This window comes from Silurus aristotelis, assembly GCF_946808225.1.
Source record: "Silurus aristotelis genome assembly, chromosome: 3".
Classification (NCBI taxonomy): Eukaryota; Metazoa; Chordata; class Actinopteri; order Siluriformes; family Siluridae; genus Silurus; species Silurus aristotelis.
The window spans coordinates 16,713,537-16,741,207 of NC_139576.1; the positions used below are offsets into that span (position 1 = coordinate 16,713,537).

Genomic DNA, 27,671 nt, shown 5'->3' on the forward strand with positions numbered 1-27,671 from the left:
GCACGAGGAGACTCTTGGAGACTATGGATCCACCCACATATATGAAACGGTCTCTCTCACACTCACACGCACACGCACACACTTCATCAGCATGTTTAATGAGTTTAACAAGAGTGAAGGGCAGTGGAGGGCAGTGTCCTCTTTTCACTACACACTCAGATGAAATTATATAAATGACCTTTAAAAATAAAATGTGTAAAAAAAAATAAACAAGAATGTATTGCAATTTATTTATTTAAGTAATACATTTAATATTAATAAATCTTTTTGTCTTTTTTAATGAAGAAAAAAAAAGTAATTATAAGGCAATAAGAAATCAAAGGTCCTGTCTGTAGGCAGGTCTTATTTAGTGACATGAGACCGAATGTTGAGTGTACAGACATCTGTTTGACCTTGCAAATTAATATCTCTACAGCACAGGGAACAAAGCTGCACATTGAAGTAGGCATTGGTGATGACATGCAAGGTTTTTTGAGCCTCATGGCTTCTATTTGTAGAGTAATCCACAGTTCACCTTGAAAAGACCTCTAAATACGTCAATACATAGCAGTACATGTGGGCTCATTTATTCACAAAATAAAAAGAATCACATTAAATAATAATCATTTTTTGTTTGCAAGGACAAATTCCTATACTTGTGACATATATATATATATATATATATATATATATATATATACAGTGAGGAAAATAAGTATTTGAACACCCTGGTATTTTGCAAGTTCTCCCACTTAGAAATCATGGAGGGGTCTGAAATTGTCATCGTAGGTGCATGTCCACTGTAAGAGACATAATCTAAAAAAAAAAAAAAAATCCAGAAATTACAATGTATGATTTTTAAACTATTTATTTGTATGATACAGCTGCAAATAAGTATTTGAACACCTGTCTATCAGCTAGAATTCTGACCCTCAAAGACCTGTTAGTCTGCCTTTAAAATGTCCACCTCCACTACATTTATTATCCTAAATTAGATGCACCTGTTTGAGGTTGTTAGCTGCATAAAGACACCTGTCCACCCCATACAATCAGTAAGAATCCAACTACTAACATGGCCAAGACCAAAGAGCTGTCCAAAGACACTAGAGACAAAATCGTACACCTCCACAAGGCTGGAAAGGGCTACGGGGAAATTGCCAAGCAGCTTGGTGAAAAAAGGTCCACTGTTGGAGCAATCATTAGAAAATGGAAGAAGCTAAACATGACTGTCAATCTCCCTCGGACGGGGGCTCCATGCAAGATCTCACCTCGTGGGGTCTCAATGATCCTAAGGTAGGTGATAAATCAGCCCAGAACTACACGGGAGGAGCTGGTCAATGACCTAAAAAGAGCTGGGACCACCGTTTCCAAGGTTACTGTTGGTAATACACTAAGACGTCATGGTTTGAAATCATGCATGGCACGGAAGGTTCCCCTGCTTAAACCAGCACATGTCCAGGCACATCTTAAGTTTGCCAATGACCATTTGGATGATCCAGAGGAGTCATGGGAGAAAGTCATGTGGTCAGATGAGACCAAAATAGAACTTTTGGGTCATAATTTCACCAAACGTGTTTGGAGGAAGAAGAATGATGAGTACCATCCCAAGAACACCATCCCTACTGTGAAGCATGGGGATGGTAGCATCATGCTTTGGGGGTGTTATTCTGCACATGGGACAGGGTGACTGCACTGTATTAAGGAGAGGATGACCGGGGCCATGTATTGCGAGATTTTGGGGAACAACCTTCTTTCCTCAGTTAGAGCATTGAAGATGGGTCGAGGCTGGGTCTTCCTACATGACAATGACCCGAAGCACACAGCCAGGATAACCAAGGAGTGGCTCTGTAAGAAGCATATCAAGGTTCTGGCGTGGCCTAGCCAGTCTCCAGACCTAAACCCAATAGAGAATCTTTGGAGGGAGCTCAGACTCCATGTTTCTCAGCGACAGGCCAGAAACCTGACTGATCTAGAGAAGATCTGTGTGGAGGAGTGGGCCAAAATCCCTCCTGCAGTGTGTGCAGACCTGGTGAAAAACTACAGGAAACGTTTGACCTTTGTTTGTAATTGCAAACAAAGGCTACTGTACCAAATATTAACACTGACTTTCTCAGGTGTTCAAATACTTATTTGCAGCTGTATCATACAAATAAATAGTTAGAAAATCATACATTGTGATTTCTGGATTTTTTTTTTTTTAGATTATGTCTCTCACAGTGGACATGCACCTACGATGACAATTTCAGACCCCTCTATGATTTCTAAGTGGGAGAACTTGCAAAATAGCAGGGTGTTCAAATACTGATTTTCCTCACTGTATATATACAGTACAGACCAAAAGTTTGGACACACCTTCTCATTCAAAGAGTTTTCTTTATTTTCATGACTATGAAAATTGTAGAGTCACACTGAAGGCATCAAGGGCTATTTGACCAAGAAGGAGAGTGATGGGGTGCTGCGCCAGATGACCTGGCCTCCACAGTCACCGGACCTGAACCCAATTGAGATGGTTTAGGGGGGAGCTGGACCGCAGAGTGAAGGCAAAAGGGCCAACAAGTGCCAAGCATCTCTCGGGGAACTCCTTCAAGACTGTTGGAAGACCATTTCAGGTGACTACCTCTTGAAGCTCATCAAGAGAATTCCAAGAGTGTGCAAAGCAGTAATCAAAGCAAAAGGTGGCTACTTTGAAGAACCTACAATATGACATTTTTCAGTTGTTTCTCACTTTTTTTTATATGTATATAATTCCATATATAATTCCACATGTGTTAATTCATAGTTTTAATGCCTTCAGTGTGAATCTACAATTTTCATAGTTATGAAAATAAAGAAAACTCTTTGAATGAGAAGGTGTGTCCAAACTTTTGGTCTGTACTGTATGTATGTATGTATGTGTATATATATATATATATATATATATATATATATATATATATATATATATATATATATATATATATATATATATATATATATATATATATATACACACACACACACACACACACACACACACACACACATACATATATATATATATATATACATACACACACACACATACATATACACACACATATATATATATATATATACACACACACACACACACACACACACACACACACACACACGTATATATTGTTATTTTTTTTTAAATAAGCACTTCAAGGATAACTGTACAAGTCAAAAGTTATGATTTATTATTTTGGTTGTTAAGGTACAAATCACAATACATACATCCAGTACTGAGTCAACATCTTTGTGAAAACTGAGCAGATTCTTTCAGATTTTTAAACAGTCAGACAGTTAAGACGTTACAATGAGGTAAACGTACATACACAGTGAACAACATGAACAGGCTGTACCAAGCAGACATTACTACAATGACTTTTACCATGTACCAAATGTTACCTGTGCAAATCCTTATAAAGGGCAGAAATATTGTCCCTTATTAAAACGGATTGTATTACAGTGTTATGGTCGAAGGAAATTAATGCAAATTTCAGCCATGACATGGTATTTCCATACAAATATCATCATCAAGATAGCATGTCAGGATAACCGATAAACATTTCATTCCTACTGACCAAAAACGTTTTGTCAATTTAGCGGTAAACGAGTGGTTAATGCTTAATAACGTTTTTGAGACTTCCTAAATTAAATCTGTATTTTTCACTTTGTCATTCCAACATATGGAGTAAAAAAAAAAAAACCCTATTACCACAAATGTTCAAAATCAACATAAGATTAACAAACGTTTATACAAAAGCTTTGTATTAATGCCTCACGTTTCCACTGATGTCAGTATTAAAGAAAACATCATGTGTAGGATCGAGGCTATTGATCAAACAAAAACAAAAACCACGACAACAGTCATAAAAATGCAGCGTGCACTGCCCTAAAACATGCTTCGCAAAATTAAAGGAAATAAATAAAGCCACAACAGGAGGCTTTTGTTCTTGGTAGCCATAGACATCAATGGAAACCCTCTGTGAAACCCTCTTGACCTTTAAATGTGGAGAAATGAGCCACTTTATCAACAAACGCATGCAATAAACTCGCTTTCCCCTTGAAAGACAGTGCAGATGTAATGTGTCATTCTCTGGAGGGGGGAGCTCTGACTGAACGCTTCCTTTAAGGGGACAGACCACCTGCACGCCTGACAGTCCGGAACAGAAAAACAAACTTTACAGCACAAGAATATACTCCTCGTGCTCACTGGGTGACGGAGGAGCTGTAATCTGGACGCCGGGTCTGGATGATTTTGGGTCGTGGCCGTCTGAAGCTGTCCATATCGTCCTCCGCACCAGAGCTGTCTTGATCACTCTCGCACACGTGCACCACCACACTGGGGGTAGTTGGGGTTCCCGAATGTAGCTCGTATTTTTCCCCTAGAGGTATTCATAAAGAAAGAAAACATTCAAACATCTTTTTGTAAAGGAATGAAACAAAGCAGTTATATCGAGTTTATGTATGTAGATACCTGGGCCAAGCCTGGCGATGGCACAGAGAAGGTCATAGTTGATGACAGGTGTGGGATCCTGAGCTTGTTCCCATCCCACCGGAGGAGATGGAGGTGGAGAGAGAAGGAACTGTTTGTCTGGTTTGGGAGGCTCCAGTCGTGCACTTCCTATATGTACCGACTAAAGATGGAAAAATGAAAATCACGGCAATTATTAAACCCACTGAAAGATTCAAGAAAATGTTGCCATTTAGAAAAAAAAAATCCAAACAACATAAACATACCTGGGCAAAATAAAGTCGGATCTCTGAGCCGTTGAAGTCGCTCTTGTGAAGTCTTGCTCTTGCCTCTGCGGCTGCCAGAGCATTGCTGAAGTTAATTCTCACTCGCCTGAAGCTCTTGAAGAACTGAAAGGTAACTTCGGCATCAAAGGCACGGAAGAGCTCTTCGAAACTAGCCTGAGGGAGGAAGCGAACACCAGAATAAATTCACACACACCAGAAAACACATTTTGTACAGAGATACAGCTGAATGAGTCCAACCTGCACCTGGCAGTTTTTTATCAGGCTGTGACAGATTGACGTTTCTGAATATGTCTATAATAATCCTCAGTGATGCACAAAAATATAAGCTATTGCTACAGATTACAGGCCCTGTAAATGACTGGCTGCTTTAGAAACACGCCACATGAGCCTGGTTTCCAGGGTAACACGGGAGAATCACTGAGCGATGCAGGAGCTCAGACAAATGATGGTGGAAAACTCGATCAGACCACCATGCAAAACAGTGCCAAGATTGCATTATGAGCCAACTGCCTAAACCACAGTAATTTACCAACCGTGTGCATGTTTGAGCACTATGTCATCACTCGCGTCAGACTCTGAATCGCTCCTCTTTCGTCATTCCACCCCTGCTCATTTCCATTATTTTCCATTATTTTCCATTTTTCCAATCTTTTCTTGCTCTTTTGTCTGGCATGACTAACTGATTAACTCAAAAGTGACTGGACAAAAGTATCCTGAAAAAGCAGAGCAGCACTATATTACATATTAGCATTGTGCATGTTTTTATGTCCCTTAGAACTCAGAAGTCAACAATCCTGACGATTCCGAAATCTGACTACTGAAATGTTGAACTCAATTTTTTTATTCTTATTGCTTTACTAGACCCTGTCATGTATCGTCATAGCAGAACGGGGTGCTGTTACAGTTTAACAGCTGTATGGTTTCTCAGATGTTTCCACGTACATTTATACAGCCTAGTAAGTAATTCTGGCAAATCTTACGTTATTTCATTGTTGTGAGGTTAAAAGGTCAGGTTGAAGCACAATGTAGCATCCATAATCATTTATCTAAAATGTTTATACTAAAGTTCTAAACAAAAACATTCTACTCTTACTACATCACAGTTACATTCCCAGAAAAAGAGATCTCATGCTAAAAACATTAAAACTTTTTAAAAAGAGTACCCTGGCCTCAGGTCTGTTAAACATATCCAGATCCTCTAGGGATGCGATAAGGCAGAAGGGGTTGCACTTCATGGTTTTAAGGTGCATGATGGATGCTCGCCGAATCCTGCAACGGACTTGAGAAGTGAGGAATCGGAAAGGGGTCCGTTTTGCCTTCCCCAGCGTGAGAGCGGAATGAGATCTGGATCAGAAATAAATCCTAGTCTTCAAGTTTCTTGTTAGGGGGAAATGTTCTTTCTCTTCGATCTTCCTCTTTTCGCCGTTTGTTGAAGTCAAGGCTGTGGTTGATACGAAGTGTTCGATGACAGAAATAAGTCACAGGCAAAACAAATTAGCAGCAGTCACAACCAGCAGAAAGAGAGATAAAAATCTGTGATAATTGCTGATATGTTAATCGAGCACACACACAAAAAAAAAAAGCTGTGTTGTCCAAATAAGTCTTCTGGTAGAGATCGTGTTTCTGCACAACTAATGAAACGTCTTTGAGGCTCAGCAAGACTGCACACATGCGTGTTTTCTGCTCTTTATGTAAGAGACTCAGCAGCACAGTGACAGGCCCAGCCCTTTCAGGAAGGGAGGGAGTGAAACTACAGTCCTCCTTCCTTGTTGTCTCTGCTGACTCATCTCCACTCTAACCACGAGCACAAGGGCTGGAAAATGTGTGTCACTGCCGACTAGAGCCTAAACTCGGTTTTACCGACCTCAGCCTGCTCCTTTCTGACACATTGCTTTTGGGCATGTATAATCTATAACACATAACTACCATCCTCTCCCCCACCAGAACATGAGCGGGATGGAAAATCTAAATCAGCTGAGCTGCGCAATGAGGCAGCTGTGTTATGAAGAGCTCCCTGCAGCATACTTTCCATGGGTGTTAATTCCCTTCATCTCGCTCATGCTGGTTTTTTTTTTTTTTTTTTGCTCTATCCATTTGCTTCCCCCAGCCTCTCTCTCTGACTCCAGAGCCAGCGGATTTGTCCCTTTATTGCGGCTCAGTCAGTCCATCATTTTAGTGGCATTCAGCACAAAGACGTCAGACTTATTTTTATACTACATGACGTCTTTCTCTCCGTGCCTGGCAAGCCAAACAAATACAGCTCTTTCTTTTCTCCAGCCCAAAAGTCTCTCAGGTGAAATAGTCAAACCAGTGTTTTACAGTCGCTGAGATTAGTGTGACTATATCTAAACACCCATTAGTGTGTGTGGGTGTGTGTTTGCTGAACAAGACCATTATTAGAGTAAATAATTCCAGACCACTTGTGCAGTGGAAAGGTGCAAATATGAAACCAACATAAAACAAAGGGAAAGAATGAAGGTACTGTGAGACAAGGCTATGAAACTTCCAACAAGAATGGCATTTAACAAATGACCCAGGGAACTGAAACTTCTCATTCACAACCGCCTCAACAGCTTTAACAGATGTAGACATTTCTCTAGATGGAGGCAGTAAGTTTTTTTGACCAGCTGACAGATCGAGCACCAACCATCATAAAAGAAACTGTAATTTATCTGCCACTCGGATCTATATTATTAGACATTGATATCCAACAGAAAAACCTTATTGTTCTCAGGCAACAAATAATGACAGCTTTAACTCAGCAGTAATAAGACCTTTGGTAAAGACTAGTATTGTAAAAAAAGCTAAGCCACATTAGCCTCGTCAACTTGTATACATTTCCCACAGTGAAAGCAATGTTAACTGGTTGAACTGGTACACAAAGCTTGTGTCAAGCTTTGCTATGATCACTCTGGTCTGAGTCCCAATGTCCTTCATAGGACTTTCCTGATTCAGAACAGGAACAACTTGCACTTTCCACTGACTGAACTGTTTATGAGCTTTTAGGATCTGATTGTGCATTTCCAGACTTTCCAGAGACACTAAACCCAGCGGAATCTTCCATCACACGACTATCAGCTGACCAAAGCCAGCTGGAGACTGACTCTTACAACAGAGTAAATTTCCATATTTTATTTTTTTTTTATCTTGAGATGCCCTGATATTAAAATCAGTGACTTCCTATAACACAATATGAAACTATTCCTTGCATTTAATCCTTAATTAAAAACACAATCCATACGGATTAATCAGAAAAGACAGAATTTAATGTCATTAGCAGTCTTCAGATTTAATATATTAGGATAATTATTAATAATTATAACCACAAAATATGAAAGTTGAATAAATATTTACGAATAAAATAATCATATCATTGAGCACTGTTATATACTAAACAGGCTCAGGAAAGTTAAGACCTCCCTTTTAAAATATGTAGAAAGGTACACATTTAGTAATAATGCAAATGGCTGCATGTGAAAATACAAAAGACTATATACGACATTTCACAGTGTTTTTCTTTAGACACAGTCACTGCTGATAAAGACATTACAACAGAGCTTTTATATACTGTATGATGTAAAGATAAAAACATTATGGCAGCCTTTAGCAGAGTTGCACATCTAATCACATCAATGGTATAAGAAATTTGAATACTATATTAAATTTCCATTCCACACAAATACTTTCGGTTTCCCCCTAACTGTTTATGTTCTCCCACCTGGAAACAAACATGACTGCCATGTCAGAGCATTTGAGTATCTCATTTTATAACCTGGACACAAACCTTTGACAATTTTATTTTGTAGAAATAAACACAATCAACCATTTGATAGAGGCTTCAAAAAAAAAAAAAAAAAAAATATATATATATATATATATATATATATATATATATATATATATATATATATATATATATATATATATATATCTCAAGAGTATAGGTGTAATTTGTAAAATACATCTGTATTGATGGAAATGATTTAGATTTCCTTTTTTACAGTTAAAGAGATTCTTTCCTGTAACAGGGTTTTAGAACCACTATTCTATAGAACACCGCAACAATGTCGCATAGACATACACCATAACATTTATCTTGTACACAATAGTGAAGAACCGTGTTGCCAAAATAATCACTTTGCTTCGCTAGATTTGGATACTATATAGTCCCTTTTAATGACATTGTTGTGATTCTAACAATTTTGAGTTGACATTAGTAACTTCCCTGAACTCAACGTAGCTTTCTCTCTCTCATCGTAGACGCTGGTTATAAGATTATCATTGCTCGCAATAATGAATCACTTAAACACTATTGTTCCAAACAACTAATCAAAGATTTGTTTTTCGACAACAACCAATCACTGATACCCATGTGGTCTTGTTGCTTTTTTGCACACTTTCTTGTTCTTTAATTACATCCCTCACTACCATTTTGCCTGTGTTCTGGATTATAACGTAGCGGTTTGTATACGTGTTAATAGTTTCTGACCAAAAAAGATACATTCTTTCAACATTAAATCTTTTATTTTGTATTCTGGAAAAACTATTCAAGTCTGTGTTTACAAAAAACCTTCCTTCTTCTTGCAGCAGGGTTTGACATCCAAATGACCAAGAAGCTTTAATAAACATAGAAATGAGTCTGTGAGATCACTCTTTTACTTGTGACTCTTTGAGCATGTCTTAGCTAATGCAAAGTCAGCACAGTCGAGCTGGTACACGGCTTCTGACATAACGACAACTTTTAACTTTATACCTATGATTAGAAGTTTAAAACCCTAGCACTCATGAAAGCATCTGCCCAAAATAACTTGGTGGACCTTGTTTTTTTTCTCATTTGAATCCAGTATTGAGCTATAATACTTATTCTTACAAATTACTTTACAGCCTGTGATCTTTGTATTAATTACCCTGCACTCGTCTATTTGTCAAATGGGTTTTATTGAAAACAAGGCAAAGTACAATTACCAGATACAATTTACAGAATTATTTTGTGTGTAACACGCAAATACATATACATCAAAAAAGAATAATGTGTTGTGTTGCAAATAAGCAACACAATATTCTTCACAGTATAAAACCGAGATGCCCAAACAAGGGCCCGTGGGTCAAAGCTGGCTCGTAGTGACTTGTGATTTGAGCAGCCATGCCATATATGACAAGAGGACAAAGAAAGCCATAACACATGATACAGACAATCATTTAAAATCTAATGTCTAATATAACATTGTGTTTAATTTGTATTCTGCAAAATAAATGTAAACTGAAACAAAAAGTGAATATCTATTAATTTAGGGGAAAAAAAACAGTCTCTAATTAGTGGTCACAGGCATATGGTTCTGTATGGTTTATAGCCTGAATATCTGTATTAGACATTAAACTCTACTGCACTGTCAATGTGATTGTTTTGACGTTTATACTGTTCTGATTTTAAGTTTCATTGTAAAAGAAAACATGGGAAAAAGAACTGCATAATTTAAGCCGATTACAGAATACAGTGGAACCTCGACACTCGCGAGCTCAATAGTTCACGATTTTTCATTTGGAACTGGACTAGAAGAGTAACTCGCAAGAAATCTGATGGTTTGCGAGAAGCCGCGAGTGGCTCGAATGTGCGGAGTAACATTTCAAAACAGAGTTTGTACTAATAAATTCCATAAATAGCATTTAAAAAAAACTATTTTATTATTGTATTATTAATTTAAAGTAGTAAATAAAACATTTATGACAAGAAATTCACAATTTTTGTTGAGTTTACCGCACAGAACATGTACAATTCCCCTTGAAAAAGCAACAATCAATAGGAGTCAAAACCTTACAAGGTTTTTTTGACTCTCCATTTTTGTTACTCGCAAAGAGGTCATAGAAACCCCCGTGACTATCGAGGTTGCACTGTAATGTTTGCCATTTATTTCTTTATTTCAAAATATTATAAATAAATAAATAAGCGGAACCATTGCACTGTATATAATACAGTTTGATATAAACCAGCATTTACTTTCAGCCCTTAATCAAGTTCATAGGTAAACAATTGGGCTCCTCTGTTTAACATTCATTCATGGTGAAAACCAAATAATAAAATGAAAACAGATGAAAAATTAAACATAAAAGGTAGCAGATCTTATCTAAACCCTTGTACTCCTCCCATACTGGTGTGCTTGTATGGAAGTGTGTATATGTATTGCATCACCGATTTGCAATTACAGCTTTCATGCGTTTTGTCATGCTCTCCACCAGTTTTTCACCTTTGCTGGCACTCTTTCCTCTTGATGACATTCCAAAGGTTTTCAATGGGGTTTAAATCTGGAGATTGGGCTGGCCATGACAGGGTCTTGATCTGGTGATCCTCTATCCAGACTCTGATTGCTCTGGCCTTTCGGCATGGTGCATTGTCCTGTTGGAAAATCCAATCCTCCGAGTTGAGGAACACTGTCTTAGCAGAAAGCAGCAAATGTTCTTCTAGAACAATGGCTGGATTCATGCATCCTTCATAAAGACAAATCTGTCCAATTTCAGCCTTGCTGAAGCACCCCCACATTATCACTGACCCTCCTCCATATTTTACAGTTGGTGCAAGACACTGAGGGTTGTAGGCCCCTCCAGGTCTCCGTCTAACCAGAAAACCACAGAGTGTCGACAAAGCTGAAAATTGGATTCATCAGAAAAGATGACCTTCCTCTACAGTCCAATTCCTGTGGTCTTTTGAAAACTTCAGGCTGGCTCTTCTTTGCTTTTCACTGATGAAGGGCTTTTTTCTGGCTGTGTATGACTTCAGCCCTGCGTGTAGAAGCATGTTTCGAACCGTTTTCGCTGTGCACTTCACCCCAGTCTCAGTTTGCCACTGTTGTTGAAGGTCATTTGAGGTCAGTCTACGGTTCTTGATTGACATTTGAATATGTTGGTGGTCATCTCGCTTGTTACCGACCGGTTTTCCGTAGCTTTGTTGTCCATAGTATCTAGTGCTTGATCTCACTTGTTTGAACTGCTGTCTTTGAAATATTAAGGATAAAAGCAACTTCACGCTCACCGAATCCTTAAACCAGAAAAACGCTAAGATTGAGCCTCCCCCCTTCACTCAAAACCTCTTTTCAACTGTTTTTGGCATGTTCAATGGTCATTTCTACATTTCCAATTACCTTTGAAAGATTTCTAGCACTTATTTTTTACCATCCAATTGGTCACATTGCAAGAAGAGGGTGTTGATTACAGCAGTGCTTTTTTTTTTAATATATATATATTTAGACTTTCCCTATTAAATAGAATTGGATTCAAGTGATCACCAAATCAGTACATCATTAAGCAGAATGAGGTGTGCTTAGGGTAGAAATTAATCAAACACTGTCATGGAATGCTTGTCATACTCATATTCAGAGACATGCTGGTTTAGGAGTAAATGGCAGAGATCTATTTATTTCCCAAGCTGTATATAGAGAAATGACAATACAAACCCCACTTGAATTTAAAAAAATATATTTTTTTATGAACCAAAGCAATTGTTAGTTGCCCTGTCAAGTCAACCTAACACAAATTAACAACGAGCCTAGCGAATTGTGTGTGTCTGTGTGTGTGTGTGTAAAATCTCCAGAAAGTGTCATTCCAGGTTCTTCTGCCTTCACAACAGACTAAAGGTGCCAGGAAGTCATTTACTCACTCGGAGATGTGCGTGTCGGAGAACATCTTCATCCACTTTATAGGCGATTAGAGAATCAGGAAGAGCCGTGAAGTGCACATTGAGCAGCTCCTCTTCCTCCGCCATGTCCGCCTGCTGCACGTCTCCAAACTCCCCGTACAGCGAGCTAATGTCAGCGTGTTCGCGTTTAGCAGCCTCCCCGGCCTGGTGTTAGCCAGCTGGTGTTTTAGCACATTTCGGACAATTGGAAACCGATATCGGTAAAAAAAAATTTGGTTGAATGTATAAGCACTGTTTTGTACAAAATAATCGTTTACAGATCAACAAAATATGGAATTACACCATAAAATCTGCTCATAATTCACTGTGTGTTGGTATTGTGTTTTTCAGGTAACTACCGGCACATCCGATTTCAAAATCAAAGCCACGGACATTCTTTCATATATATATACAATATTTTATACATAGCAATATGTAATATTTTTTTATCAGTAGGAGCTGAGTCAGGTCGTTTTTTTTTTCGGGATATCGATATATTGTGCTGTAAAGAGAATCATTTGCAAACCTTTATGCAGTATAGACTTTTATACGGTCGTCCGGATGTTAGCTTGTTTTCTGTGCATTTGAGAGAAAACCTGTTACAGCTCACATTGTCACATTATAAAACTTTTGTTTGGATGGATGATCAAACTGGATTATTGTTTCCTAAAAACTCAGGCCTGATTAGTTCCCCTCGTTTTTGATATCATAAAATGTATACAGATATAAAGACGAAGACATTACCATCTGCTTGGTATGACTAGGAAGTTTTTGCGAAGCGGAAACGCCTCGTCTACAACAAATATCAAGGTTATGATCATGTCTGTGTCTGATAATCTATCGAGATCACAGTGTGCATTAACACCCGCATCAGACACTTTGTCCTGGGTTTAAATATGATCATACAGAAAACGATAGTGGATTAGTGGAAAAACTTTATTTTTTATAAATATTTTTCCGAATTGGGCTAATTCCAATTCCTATAGAAGCCCATTTCCTCCACATAAAAAAAGCCTATTTAGGCTAATAATAATAATAATAATAATAATAATAATAATAATAATAATAATAATTAATGTAGCAGAAACGAGCTTCCATACTATGTATGGAATTTTACATCATAAACAGCTCATAGATTCAGTGTATGTGAGGTTATTGACCATATCTTTGGCCATTAATGTAATATTAAAGACAGAGCAAAGTGACAAAGTGAAGGATGGTTTCTGAGGATGAGGATGATGGGAAGTACGATCCTGATCAACAAGAAGACACATCTGATGAAGAGGACAGCCCATATGGCATAGATGCTCAAAGAGAAATCTTCAAAAAAGTAACATTTCATGGTCATCAATCCCTTCTGACAAACAAGGCAGAGCACTGACTGAGAACATCATCAGAATGACCCTGGGGCCTACTAGATATGCTGTGTCACTTTTCAAGTTATCAAGACAGCATTTGAGTTGTTCATACCACCATCTGGTTAGAAGGTCCTGTTTGAGATGAAAAACACTGAAGAGAAAAGGGTGTTTGGCAACAGCTGGGCATCAATCTACAAAACACACCTGGAAGCTTACATAGGGCTGTTGGTTCTTGCTTTGGTGTACAGATCCTGTATTAAGGCTACAGCCAGCTTTTGGCATTTGAGTCACCCCGGAGTATTTTTAGACCTTTCATGTGTTGTCAAGAGTTATCCTCTTTGACAATCGAGAGATGAGAGCTGCTCGCCGTGTGAATGTCATTACTGCCTCTGGATAGTGTTCTCTTTGATTGGAGGCCACTCTGTGCAGCTTGGGACGGTTTCTCTTCAACGCCTTGGGTGGTTCCATGAAATTCCGGAGTAAGAACGGGAGCTTTGAGGATGGATTGGACTGTAGTTAATGTCAACAGACTGCTACATTGTCTCAGGACTACTTTTCGCTTCTGATCATTATCACTGTACCCCGCAACATTGTATATCTGTTTAAATGGGCATTCGGTGCAACCCAGATGAGGATGGGTTCCCTCTTGAGTCTGCATGGTTCCTCTCAAGGTTTCTTTCTTATGCCATTTTGGGGAGTTTTTCCTTGCCACAGTCGCCACTGGCTTGCTCAACAGGGACAAACTTACACTTATAAAGAACATATTCACTTTTAATCACCACATTATCTGTGTAAAGCTGCTTTCAGACAATGTTTATTGTTAAAAGCGCTATACAAATAAAAATGAATTTAACTCAGTTGAATTAAATTGAATGACAAGCTTGCTCCATTAGGGATGTTTGGGACAAATAGGTGAAGCACATGTGGGAAACATATGTAAGGAGCACAGTAATATAGTAATGCAACATGCAGAATCTGTGTAACCCAGACTTTAATACAATAAAAGCATGTTTAAAAAATAAGTGTTTTATTATTTGTATGGACTACACTTTGACACCCACACACACACACACACACACACACACACACACACACACACACACACACACACACACACACACACACACACAGAGGCATTGCATTAAAAGTAAAGTTACTTGTCAAGCATTTTGAATTCATATGTTCAAATTTAAATAGTCTTCTCTGGTACTATCTGGGTAAAGTAATGCTTTCTGATTAATTTCTTCTGAATAATTGTCAATATTTCTAGAAAGTCAATGTAAAAAATAAAAAAAGTGTATCAAAAGTATTTTGTCTACTTCATCCAATAAATTCTCATATAACTCAAATAAACAGTCAACCAAAATGCCAAGCATATATAAATCTGAAGTTTCAACATGTGTTCAATACATTTATTTATTGGGGCTGTCAAAGTTAACGCGTTAACGCAAATTAAATTAGGCGGCACCAATTTTATTAACGTGTGATTGATGCAGTGTGCATTTCTGTTTGACAATTTTTATTAAAAGTATAACTAAATATATAATAGGCAAAATTTAAATCAATGCAACACACTTATTCATGACATCCTTTCTTTATTCTCTGATGAGTTTACTGAACTCTCTGCTCACTATGATTTTTATTTAATAAGGTGATAAGGTATGTCTAAAAATTCCCAATCTTAAATGTTTAAACCTGCAAGGGCTACAGCTGCTGTAATCAGTTTGCTAGTGTGTATAATATGGTTTAATAGCTTGGTCCATAAATATAAATGAACATTAGATACAAGCTCCATCCTGCAGGGTAGAATTTAGTAAAGCCATCCAGGCTACTGGCATGTGTCTGAAAGGTTAAATTAAACTGCACACAGACACTAAGACCAAGTTAGGATCAAAACAGAGACCCTAGATTAAGAAAATGATCTTATCAAACTGCATCTGTAACCTGCCTCACAATTAATGCTCTGCATTGTTTATTATTCCAGGTCCTGATACAATTTAATTCCATTGACAGTCAGTTTCCATTAATTATTCTTGGTATATTGGGTTGTGTTTAGGGGACACGACAGACTAAGGCAACACTTTTAAATAATGAGTTCTGGGATTCCTGCTATTGTACTGTTTTAATGTCAAGAATGCAGTCTGAAATTTATAGGTGAATTAACCCAAAATAAAACATGCATATTTGTAAGATTTAAGTTCACCACATCATCAGTCTTCCAGATGACTCACTTTTCTCTCCTTGTACACTCGGTTCACTTCACTGGTCTTATGTGAAACGTTAAACCTGCAAAGAGGTTATACCACTTCCGTTTGCCACTATAGTCTCTGTCAACTGAGTCATTTATAATTCTATTTTAAATAGTGTTTTAACATTTTGCACCCCAAAAGTTGACTTCGGTGACATCCAATAACAGGCTTATTTAATCAGTGGTTACTATAAAGGAACATCCTTATACGTGTTTATTCATGCATTAATCTAGTCAGTCAATCATGGGGCGATAACACTGCATAAAATCATGCAGATGCAGGTCAAGATCTTAGTTTAATGTTCACATTAAACATCAGAATAGGGCAAAATATCACCTTTGTGTCTTTAACCATGAAATGGTTGTTAGTACCAGATAGACTGGTTTAAATATTTCATAAACTGTTGACACAGTCGCTAAGGTTTACAAAGAATAGTGTAAGCTATAACATGATTTTTTATATGTACTATTATATGTATAGTATTGTGTATATGTACACTATGTATCCAAAAGACCAGAGAAGCCTTACTACACACTTCACATTCTGAAGTGCTGTAATGTTCCATATATCTGCAATGTGTCACCATTTTTATTCATGGTTAGAATAAGCAGTTAAATATGATGCCAAGCATAAAAAAAAAAGAAAGAAAATCAGTGGTCATGGGCATTTATTTTACTAATCATATGGTGCATTATGTACAAAGCAGGCTTGTCTTACAGCAGAGCAAAATCCAAACCATACTGTGTAATCAAAATTGTGGATACACTATGAAAGGAACATAGTACTTACACAAAAGGTACGAGAATACACACTGCCTCGTATAGGTTGAGTACCACTCCTCTGAGACATTACTTTAAATAAAAGTGTATTACATTCCTATTACAGTGGCCTATGAATTGGGCTTTAAAAAAAACCTTCTATTTAAACGGCATAATTTAACTATTTTACATTTATTGTCAAGCTTTTCTTTTTTTTTTTTTTTTTTTTATCAAAACCAGAAACCCAGCTGTACTCCCTGGGTCAAGTCACAACTGTGATAGTGTGTCAGTATTTAGGGGACTGGTAAAAAGCATGGAGCTGCATATACTGTGCAATTCTATCATGAGAAGCAATGTTTCAAGTGCTTCATACCTTCTAGTTTAAAATCAGTCTTTATTAAGTTTGTGTATTTTGTCTATATATACTTATAACTAGTAATTTTACTTATTGGGTTAAAAAAAAAAAAAGGACATTAAGCTGAAATATTTCCTAATGTGTAACCTTCAGATAATTGGGAATGATTTCTCTCCTCAAAATACTGAAACAAACAAACAAAACAAAAAAAAAAAAGAATTAGCTAAATGCACCAAAATGAACACCTAGACAAATCACTGAACAAATAGTATAAAGTATAAGTCTCTCAGCAAGAGCAGTCCATCCAAGTACATATTATGCACTCTTGTTTTTAATCTGACAATTTATAAATGATGAACAGCAATAAACAATGCACCCCGTCACAAACCTCTACTGGCCATATACATTTCCATCCAATTCAAATGATGAGATAAAATGGCACTGTACACTTGTCAGGCTCTAAAATACAGTACAGTGTGACTTTTTTAATTCCCAGATCACATACAACTGAAAACCTGTGCAAGTAAAATATCATCTATGAAGCATAGCATTTAGTGACAATTTATCCTCAAATTTTAGTTTCTTAATAATAATAATAATAATAATAATAATAAAAAAAAAACTTCACAAAATAGTTAAGAACAAATAATGGAATCCTGGTCACAAAAGTACTTTATAAATGAGATTTACATTTTATATGAGATTTACATATGATGTGAGTCATGGAGCTTGGTGGTCTAAAATTCATACTGTTGGTCAAATAAATCCACACAGGTGCCACCTGAAGATATTTGATTCTTTCAACAGTCAAGAAAAACCACATTGAAATTCAAACAATACTTAACTGTGAATCTGACCAAGCAGTGTGTTTGCTTTGATATACAATAAGGCCCTTAATCTTCCTGAAGACACACAAAATGATCTCATCCAACAGATTAGGTTCTGTGACGAGATTAACTCTCCCACATACAGTGGCATCAGATTATTTGATCGTTGAACCATCCGTGGGAATCAGTACTCTTTCTTAGATTTACAATTTAAAATCCAGTGGTCTTTATTTAATTTTCTTATTCAGCTTTACCAGGTTACCATCAAGGGATATTACCATTAATCAAAAATCAGTCATTTGCTGCTCCTGCAAAAAAAAAAGAAAAAAAAAAAAGAAAAAAAGTGTCAGAGCAAGTTCAGGCAAGTAAAAGACTTTCACATTACAATTGGGTCATTAAAATATACTTGTTTTTCTGCAAAGGGACCAGGACGACTAATCCGTTTTTATTTATTTTGTTATTGATCCGTGTAAAGGAAAGGATGAACGGGGCCATGTATCATGAGATTTTGAGTGAAAACCATCAGCAAGGGCATTGGAGATGAAACGTGGCTGGGTCTTCCAGCATGACATTGATCTCAAACACACTGCCTGGGAAACAAAGAAGTGGCTTCATAAGAAGCATTTCAAGGTCATGGAGTGGCCTAGCCAGTCTCCATATCTCAACCCTATAGAAAATCTTTGGAGGGAGTTGAAAATCCAGCCCCAAAACATCACTGCTCTAGAGGAGAACTGCATGGAGGAATGGGCCAAACTACCAGCAACAGTGTGTAAAAACCTTGTGGAGACTTACAGAAAACATTTGATCGCCGTCATTGCCAACAAAGAGTATATAACAAAGTATATAATATATACAATATATATATAAAAATTTTCTGTATTTTTCTCTCTCATTTTGTCTCTCATAGTAGAAGTGTACCTATGATGAAAATTACAGGCCTCTCATCTTTTTAAGTGGGAGAACTTGCACAATTGGTGGCTGACTAAATACTTTTTTGCCCCACTGTACTTTGGATTTTATAAAATAATTCAAATGAAATCTGGTATAATCCAGCTGATAAAACATGTTCAGTCAGTTCTCAATTAATTTGTAAATAAGAAAAACAAGCATTTTTTAAAAGGAAAGATATATACAACTATAACAATTAGTACCAAACTAGTCATATCTATAAAATTTTTTTTTATAAAAAACACCTTGTTTATCACCTTACCATTAGGCTTTGTTAGAGCCCCATCTCCTCCTTGCTTTCTGCAATCTGCTTACATTTCTAAAAAACAGAAGAGACACCAGTTAAACTGCTGAAGTACAAGATTCCTTTGATGAAACTACAATACCCTCATTGACAACTAGACTAGGTGGACACTACATTCATGCACTGACCTAACCAGTCACTCATGTGGCAGCAGATCAATGCATAAAAGCATGCAGATATAAGACAGGAGCTTCAGTTTATATTCACATCAAACATAAGAATAAAGAAAAAGCTACAGTGATGGTTAGAGCAGAAAGTAATAACATCTGACCTCTCTTATAAACTCTGCCAATAGAACGGACAATGTTTTATTCTTTTGACATCATTCTTTGTAAACTCTAAAGACTTGTGTAAAATTCCCCGAAGATCATCAGATTATGAAATATTCAAACTAGCCCTGCATGTGCCAACATCCATGCCATGGCCAAAGTCACACCAAACTTAACTGAAGACCAACTGAACTGCTTGTACTATACCTGCATAATTTAATGTATTGTGCTGCTGACCAGTAACTGTGTAAATTATTACTAAATTACCAAAGCATCATTTATTTATTAATTACTGAGTAGAAGAATAAAACACTGAGGCTTGATGTAATAAGAAAACACTAACAACTAATTAATGTTGGCCAGAATCACCACTGTGATGTAGATTATTTTCCTATATCACCACGTCCTATAGTGTTTTATTCTTTGCCTAAATACATTTGGGGGGAAAAAAAAGAAATTAATAAAATAAAATAAAAAAAAAAACCCAGGAAATCTGTTGTAAACAAGTACAGTAAGGAATTTTTTTCTCACCTCTGTGAGCTCCTTAATACTAATGCTGTTAGCCTGCTGTGCCACTTTTCTCTTTACTTCTTCAATGTTTGCCAGATTAGGAGTAGGAGCTGGGGGAGGCTTGTTGGTGATGGTGGGCAGTGGAGGCATAGGGGGCATGGCTGCCAAGGCTCCCATGTTAGACAATGCCGCAGTCATAGTGGCTGCTGTCATACTGGCCATAGCAGCATTCATAGGCATGTTTGGTATTGGAGGCATACCAGGTATTCCCATTGGGATATTCATGGGCAAGTTGGGAACTGGCAAGGGCAGCGGCAAAGACAGAGGTGCTGGAGCAGGAGTTGGCAAAGGCAACTGGAGGATAGCCTTGGGCCTAAGGCTCTCTGGGATGGGCATCCCTGCTTTAGCACACATTGCTGCAGCATTAGCCTTGGCAATCTCCAATAGCTGATCCTTGTCTGTGAAGAAGGAGGATAACATTAACAAGCTGCAAACATGCCTATTCATATTCAGCTGCATATAACTACATCTCGGTGTGTGCACTTACCTAGCTCAGTGAGGCGTGGTGGTGTCTTGCTTGCGCTACGACGTGTTCTTGATGTGGACCTTCTTTTACGGAGGATGAGGATTGGAGAATGGCTTGGCTCACGCTTCCATCGATCTCGCCTGTCAAAAGAATGACCTCTAAAAACGGGTCTCCTCCGACGAGATGCTGAGCGAGATCTTTTAGATCGTGAGTGACGTGCCCGTGAGCGAGAGCGTGACCTCCTCTTCCTGGTAGGGGAACGGGATTTTGAACGTTTGCTTTTCTCTTGACTTTTTGACCTCTTCCTCCGAGCAGGGGAGCGTGATTTAGACCACCGTTTTCGTACTGGCGATCTAGACTTTGAACGTTTTCTTTTGGGAGATTTAGATTTTGAGCGCTTGGCCCTGGGACGAGATTTAGACCTTGATTTCCCTCGGTGCGTGACTGATCTTGAACGCGATTTCCTTCGCCGGGCAGGGGACCTAGATGTTGATCTCTTTCTTGGGCTTTGTGAGGAGGATCTTGATCTTCGTTTCCTTGTAGGAGATTTAGACTTTTCTCTACCGCTAACAGACTTTGATTTGGACCGTGACTTGTGGGTTGAGGAAGCAGACCTAGAACGCTTTCTTCTAACAGGTGACTTAGACACCCTGCTAAGCTTTAACCCTGATTTTTTTAGGGCTGGACTTGGTGTTCGTGATTGTGAGTTATCAGACTGCTCGTTATCATCTGACCCAGAACTCCCATCCTGAGCTAATGGCTCTGATGAAGAGGACCTTGATCTAGATGCATTTTGCCTCCCGGTGCCATCTAAGGTGCTCTTAGACTCTTCACTGGAGTTTTTATTTTTTGATTCAAGTTCTGTTTGTTCCAGGTTTTCATTTGAGGAGCTTTTTGGAGATGGACTTGTGTGTGTCAGTGGCTTCCACCTTTCTATAGGAGCAGTTTGGTCTACGCCACTGGTAGTTTCTTCTATTTTGGAGTCCGATATCTCCTTATGATCACTTTTATCTGACAAGTCATGGTCTTTGACTGGAGACAAAGAGCTTGACCTGCTCTTAGCTGGAGACTGACTTCTATCTGATGAAAGTCTTCCAATCGAATTAGATCTAGACCTGGAGGTATCTTTTTGGGACAGTGATCTCGATCGCTTACTCTTACTTAATTTTGCTCCTCTAATAAATTTAGGTGAAGGGGTCTTTGAATGGCGAGAACGTGATTTTGACTGCTTTCTGCGCTTTGGAGATCTTGACTCTGACCTAGCTCTACGTGGAGATTTTGACCTCCTTTGTCGAACAGGGGATTTAGATTTGGAGCGCCTAGATCGCAGAGGAGAGCAAGACCTGCTTCTTCTTCTTGGGTTTCTGGACCTTGATCTTGATCGTCTGTTTCTCCTCATTCGGGATCTAGATCGTCTGAGGACCACAACGGACCTTGAACGGGTTCGTCTCCTTCTCCTGATCGACCTGGATCTAGACTTTCGTGTACGGGAGGGTGGCGTCTTCCTTCGAGAGCGCGACGGCGAGCGCCTGCCTCTCCGAACAGATCTTGAGCGTGACCTTGAACGGTTCTTTCGGCGAGAAATCGATCGTTTCGACCTTGACCGTGAGCGGCGTAGCTTTACAGCAGATCGAGATCTTGTTCGCCGGCTGCGTCGTGGGGACTTCGTCCGGGATCTTTTAGTTCTGGTGTTGGACCTGGAGTCAGACCGATGTCTTCGCTTTTGCGACAACGACTTTGATTTGCGCTTTCGTCCTCGAACAGATCTTGACCGAGACCTGCGACTTTCTGATGGTGACCGTGAAAGCCTTTTTTGGGTGCTACTGTTCCTTCGTGAACTAGAAACAGACCGTTCCAATGATTGCGATTTATCTTTCCTGCGTGCTGATAAACCAGAAGATTTCTTTGGAGTCCTTGAACGACTGTGGCTTGATTTATCATCAGAATGTGATCGAGACCTTACTCTTGACTCCTTATCTCCCCTTCCTCTCTGATTCTCATGTGGTTCCTTGGCTATTTTCTTCTGCATTAGTTGCTCTTTGTGGACGTTCTCCTGCTTGGGAATTATATCAGGAAGCTCCTGAGCTTTGCTAAAACTTCCATTCTTTTCAATGTTCGCAATTTCTGTTTTATTTTCATCTAGCTGTTCTACATTAACACATGCATCCAGTAGAGGCTCATCTTCCCGCCACACTGGTTTTATGCTTTCCTCTTTGCTATGTTCAGGTTTGCTAGTGACTTCTGTCTTTTTGTCATCTGATAGCAAGATCTTATCTTTGCAGCTATCATTTGAAGGCTTCATTGAAGTTGCTGGTGACTTCTTGTCCAAGCCAAGGGGGTCCAATGCTTGTGAATGCTTTGACTCAGATTCCGATTCAGACTCTGATTCAGACGTACTCGCTGAGTGTGAACGAGAAGAATGTCTCTGTTGCTTTTCTTCTTCCTTTCGTTTCTTTTTCTTCTTCTTTTTCCCTGTATGACGCTTTGATTTTCTAGCTTTGTATTCATCATCATGTGGTTCTGTCCAAAAATAAATAAACAACAAAATTAATAATACATAAGGAAAATGTCATGCATTTGTAAAGGAGTAAAAAAAAATAATCAGAATGGGAATTTTGACACTAACAATAGTTCAGCAAAAACAAATACTTACCCGCAACTGAATTTTTTGCCGATTCTTTATCTTCATCATGATTACCAGACTCAAAATTGGAGGTATCTTCTTTTTTCACACTGCAGTAGAATATCAATTAATTTTAAGGTCTAATAGCAAATATATGTTTATTTTAAACGTACATTAAGCAAACTTTCTTACCCTGATTTTGTTTGAGACTCCTGGTCTGATTCCACTCCAGATTCAGAGCTGCTATCTTTTTCGTCCTTCTTCTTCTTACGCTTCTTCTTACTTTTGTGCTTTTTGTGCTTCTTGTTTTTCTTTCGTGGTGTTTCACTGCCATCCCTGAGAGCTTTATCTTCACACTGAATAATCTCAGTTGGATCAACACTCTCTGTGATTGAAGGGATAAACAAAAAGAAAAGGAAAAAAGTCACATTTGCATTCACCAATAAATTTTACTCATCCTGAAACTAAACCACTGATGTCATTTCAATGCAACAGTAACATATCCCATTCATTTTTGACCACCAAAGGCACTGAAATATACAAAAAGGCTTCCAATTGACTTGCTTACCAAAGAGATCTTAAAAGTAAACCACAGGACATTTTTAGGACTTTTCAAACCACAAAACAGAGAAAATATGAAATAAAATTTACCAACACCGGTGTTCACATCACATTCCATTTCTGCACCCCTGCAGCTGTCCTCTGTTGAGGTCAGTTTCAAAAAGGGGTTTCTTATGAAGTGGATCTGAAAAATGTTGCTCTCACTGTTTACTCTGTTGAAAAAGATAACTGTTAGATACAATACAATTAATTAATACAATTAACAATAATCCTGAATACCGCAAATACAATGTATATTACATGTTCAATTAATTCATTGAAATCATCAAGCACATTTTTCCCCCATTTCAAGCTAAACTGAAAACATAACGGTTTCTTTTTAACCTATATTTAATCAAAAACAATTTGACCCTTTAGTCAGTGAATGCTGAGGGGGTATGAATATGCATGACATAAATGCTGATGATGTTATGAGATGTTTATGGCTACTAATTGACAGAAACTTGTTTGGCAGACAATCTACGTAATCTAAGGCTAATAATGTGTCACTGCAATAAAGTGAGAACGTGAACGTAGTTGTCTTGAGTGTTTTACAACATTACATCTTACTACAACCCATTGAAATGTGCAACATCATTATGAGTTTCTTATTTCTTAAACTTGATGGATGACCTCTTTTGATCATAAAAAAGGTGTTACGTTTTGGCATCGAACAAAATAAACAACTAAGAAGTTTACTGAAACTATTTAAGTAACTGGGTTAAGAACCATCCAATGCATCAGTAAAAACCTGTAAGGATTGTTGTGAACAATCATTGTTTTATTTTAATTATAGACGCTAGTAAGGAAAGTTCACTTGAATGTTCATAGCAAAAAAGGAAGTTCATTTTCTCATGCACAACATTAAGAGAACAAGCTGTCTAGTCTTAAGAAAACCACTTATCAGTGAGGACAATCAGGGAAAAAGTGTGGCTCTAAGAGAATACCTCATGCAAGAAAGTACAGGAGAAAGGATATTAGCATACTGCCTCGCACCCACAAACATGGAAATAGAAGCTTGATAGTGTGTGGTTGTTTTGGAGCAGGGAAGGTTGTAAGGAATACTTGAACAACCACTGATCCATACTTCAATGCCATGTCTGTCTGGACTACACCACACAACAAGACAATGACCTAAAGCATACATTTGAGCTCTGTAAGCATTATTTACAGAGCAATCAGTCAGCTGGAGTATCTGTCACCTAATTATCTACCCAATCAGTGCACCTCAATTTGATTGAACTGCTCTGGGATGAACAAGATCAGAAAGAAACATCCAACTAGCGAAGAACAACTTTGCCAAATTTTACAAAAGGCATGGTTAAGTCAAGTCAAGTCAAGTTTATTTCTATAGCGCTTTTCACAACAGACATTGTCTCAAAGCAGCTTTACAGAATTGTAAGAGTTAAGGTGACTGGTGTGCATTTATCTTTAATGAGCAGCCTAAAGACTGTGGCAAGGAAAAACTCCCTTAGATGTTATGAGGAAGAAACCTTGAGAGGAACCTGACTCAAAAGGGGAACCCATCCTCATTTGTGTGACATCAAGAATGTAATTATAAATCTTTAAACGATACAGAACACTGGAGTGAGAGAACTAACATGAGCACTGGAGTGTAAAATTATGAGTAATGTCCTTTCTACAGTCTTTTACAGTCACTTGTGGTTATAAAACTAGGAGCTACTGAGCCAATAACTGTAAAAATGCAGATTAAATTGAGACATAAGTATTTCAGCTGAATGTTTAGAGAAACTAACAGTCGGGATGCCAAGAGTTTGTAAAGCTGTTTATGTTAAGGGAGGACTTTTCACTGAAAATAAAAAAGTTTAACAATTGCACATTTATATATTTGTTTGGTCACAGAAATCTTCACACAGGTTTGATTGTAACAAAAGAACATGTGTATTTCCCTCAAAAGAGAGAAGACTAGGTGTTTCCAAACTTTTAACAGGAACTATAGAGGCGCACAGAATGTGTAGTTGTAACCCCCCCCCCCCCAGCATCTGTCTTGCAATCTAAATATTCATTTTCTTCAAACCTTTAATAGTAAATAATTAGCTATAACACACGACAGCCACGAGACGCATTTCTCCTATACAACAGAGTAGCTAACAATACACTTTGAGCTGTTGAGTAACACACACACACACACAATAAATCCAGTTTTAAACGTGGAATAGGATCATCTAAAATAATCTAGACATTAATCATAGACAAACAAATATGAAGTAAACCAGTTTAGTGTAAATCGAGTGATTGTATAGCAGTGCTGTGGCTACTGTATTAGCGGCGGCTAAATAGCGCCAAAACTTTCAGTCAGAAAACGAGACAGACACGAACCTCAGAAGAGTTGCAAATGATATAAATAAAATTTGGGAATAAATACCTACTCTATACACAATAACTGACCGCTGACTAAAACATAACCACGGAAAATAAATATATATCGTAAACTGCTGGTAGCCGCTGTGTACCTCTGCGGTCTGGAGCAGGTGCCTTAGCCGTGATGGTGTAGGCGGCATGCTAACGGAAACCTCATCTAGCGCACATACTTTTCTAGAATGGATGCCAGCGATCACCTAAATAGCTTTAAACTCTAAATAATAGGATTAAAAAACCCGCTTACCGCGCCTAAAGCTAAACACACTCGTTTAAGGCTGGGGGTCGTGTTTGTGGACGGTGTGGAACTGGGGCGACCTGCTGCAGCATGAACAACGCGTGCTAGCTTGTGTTCCGCTCGCATTAGCTAACCGACTTTATCCATAGAGCGGTACAGAATCGTAGACCATTCAAATACTGTGGTAAAGAAAATATGGTTGAACTGTAAATTGGTTATTTGTGCACATCAGCTTCGACCAGATTTGCAATATTTTGTCGTTTCGTAAAGCACGAACATCTGGCTAGGCCCGGGAGCACCGCTAGCGCAGTGGCTCGGTAAAGAGCTAACAGGCGAACAAACGTGTGTAGGAAACTGTCTTTTGAACAAAGTCAGTCTGACGCGACGCACTGAAAAGCTGGTGGTTATATACCGCGATTTTGGAGTATAAATGATAAAGCCAGCTAAGGATGCAGGAATCCTCTCCTCTCTCAGTGAATGCATGCGGCGCTAACAATAGGGGCAGGGTTCCTCACCGGCCTCCTAGCAGGCCAGCTAAGACCTCGTTAGCGCCCTCGATATCCGCGCAATTCTTCCTGAGCTGCGCTGAAACCGCCGCTCTGCACACAATGCACTTTCTACAGCGGCGTAAAGGGAGCGAACAACGCGTGTAAACCTGGAATAAACGTCCTCACCTTTAGCTCTGATTTCCGGATTTCTCCCGTGTTACGAAAGCACAGTAAAGTGTCTCGGTGATGGTCGCCATGACATTGTGCGGCGGGTAAATCCTCCAATATCCCACAAGCACGTGCTCTCCGCTCACCTCCCACACACACATGCAGCGCCACCCAGTGACCGTTCACCGATTTACTATTAATCCATCCAACCACTGGGCCACCTACCAGTGTCGGATCGTGGATCATTTGTACACATAAAGTATAAAAACTTTTTAAACTTCTATTTTATTTCCATTGTATTTGTTTTTGCGGTATGCATGGTGTAATTAATTAATTAAAACTAATTACTTAATATTAAATCATTAAACAGTGACCTCTTCTTCTTTCGGCTGCTCCCATTAGGGGTCGGCAGAGCAGATCATCCGTCTCCATACTACTCTGTAGTGGCATCTGTGGCAAGGAAAAACTCTCCGAGATGGCATAAGGAAGAAACCTTGAGAGGAACCAGACTCAAGAGGGAACCCATCCTCATCTGGGTTGCACCAAATGTCCATTTGTTGCAGATATACGATGTTGCGTGGTACAGTGATGGTGATCAATAGCAAACTGTAGTCCTGAGTCAGTGTAGCAGACTTTTGACATTAACTACAGTCCAA

General features: G+C 38.4%; 2 protein-coding genes and 1 long non-coding RNA gene across 8 annotated transcripts; 1 reads left to right on the forward strand and 2 right to left on the reverse strand.

Annotated features, from left to right (window-relative positions):
• Positions 1-3,159: 3,159 nt before the first annotated feature.
• On the reverse strand, positions 3,160-13,204 carry rcan1a (regulator of calcineurin 1a). Of its 2 annotated transcripts, none has more exons than XM_083536577.1 (4): positions 12,398-13,204; positions 4,729-4,902; positions 4,466-4,625; positions 3,160-4,373 (listed from the first exon to the last, which is right to left on the reverse strand). In XM_083536577.1, exons 1-4 carry the CDS (start codon positions 12,500-12,502, stop codon positions 4,198-4,200), a joined length of 615 nt encoding a protein of 204 aa, XP_083392703.1. In that variant the 5' UTR covers positions 12,503-13,204; the 3' UTR covers positions 3,160-4,197. The 2 variants fall into 2 exon arrangements, with proteins under 2 accessions (XP_083392703.1, XP_083392704.1); XM_083536578.1 differs by lacking the exon at positions 12,398-13,204 and adding an exon at positions 5,913-7,859.
• LOC310723483 lies at positions 9,645-18,369 on the forward strand. The gene is made up of 2 exons (XR_014532700.1): positions 9,645-9,785; positions 18,286-18,369. It is a non-coding gene; the product is annotated as an uncharacterized lncRNA (long non-coding RNA).
• On the reverse strand, positions 16,673-27,188 carry sona (SON DNA and RNA binding protein a). 5 transcript variants are annotated; one of them, XM_083536551.1, is made up of 8 exons: positions 27,034-27,188; positions 23,794-23,915; positions 23,335-23,527; positions 23,173-23,252; positions 20,541-23,039; positions 20,015-20,451; positions 19,173-19,229; positions 16,673-18,270 (listed from the first exon to the last, which is right to left on the reverse strand). In XM_083536551.1, the coding sequence occupies exons 2-7, from the start codon at positions 23,819-23,821 to the stop codon at positions 19,185-19,187; spliced, it is 3,282 nt and encodes a 1,093-aa protein (XP_083392677.1). In that variant the 5' UTR covers positions 23,822-23,915; positions 27,034-27,188; the 3' UTR covers positions 16,673-18,270; positions 19,173-19,184. The 5 variants fall into 5 exon arrangements, with proteins under 5 accessions (XP_083392677.1, XP_083392681.1, XP_083392679.1 ...); XM_083536555.1 differs by having other exon boundaries at positions 19,156-19,229; XM_083536553.1 differs by having other exon boundaries at positions 26,369-27,037.
• Between the last annotated feature and the right edge of the window lie 483 nt (positions 27,189-27,671).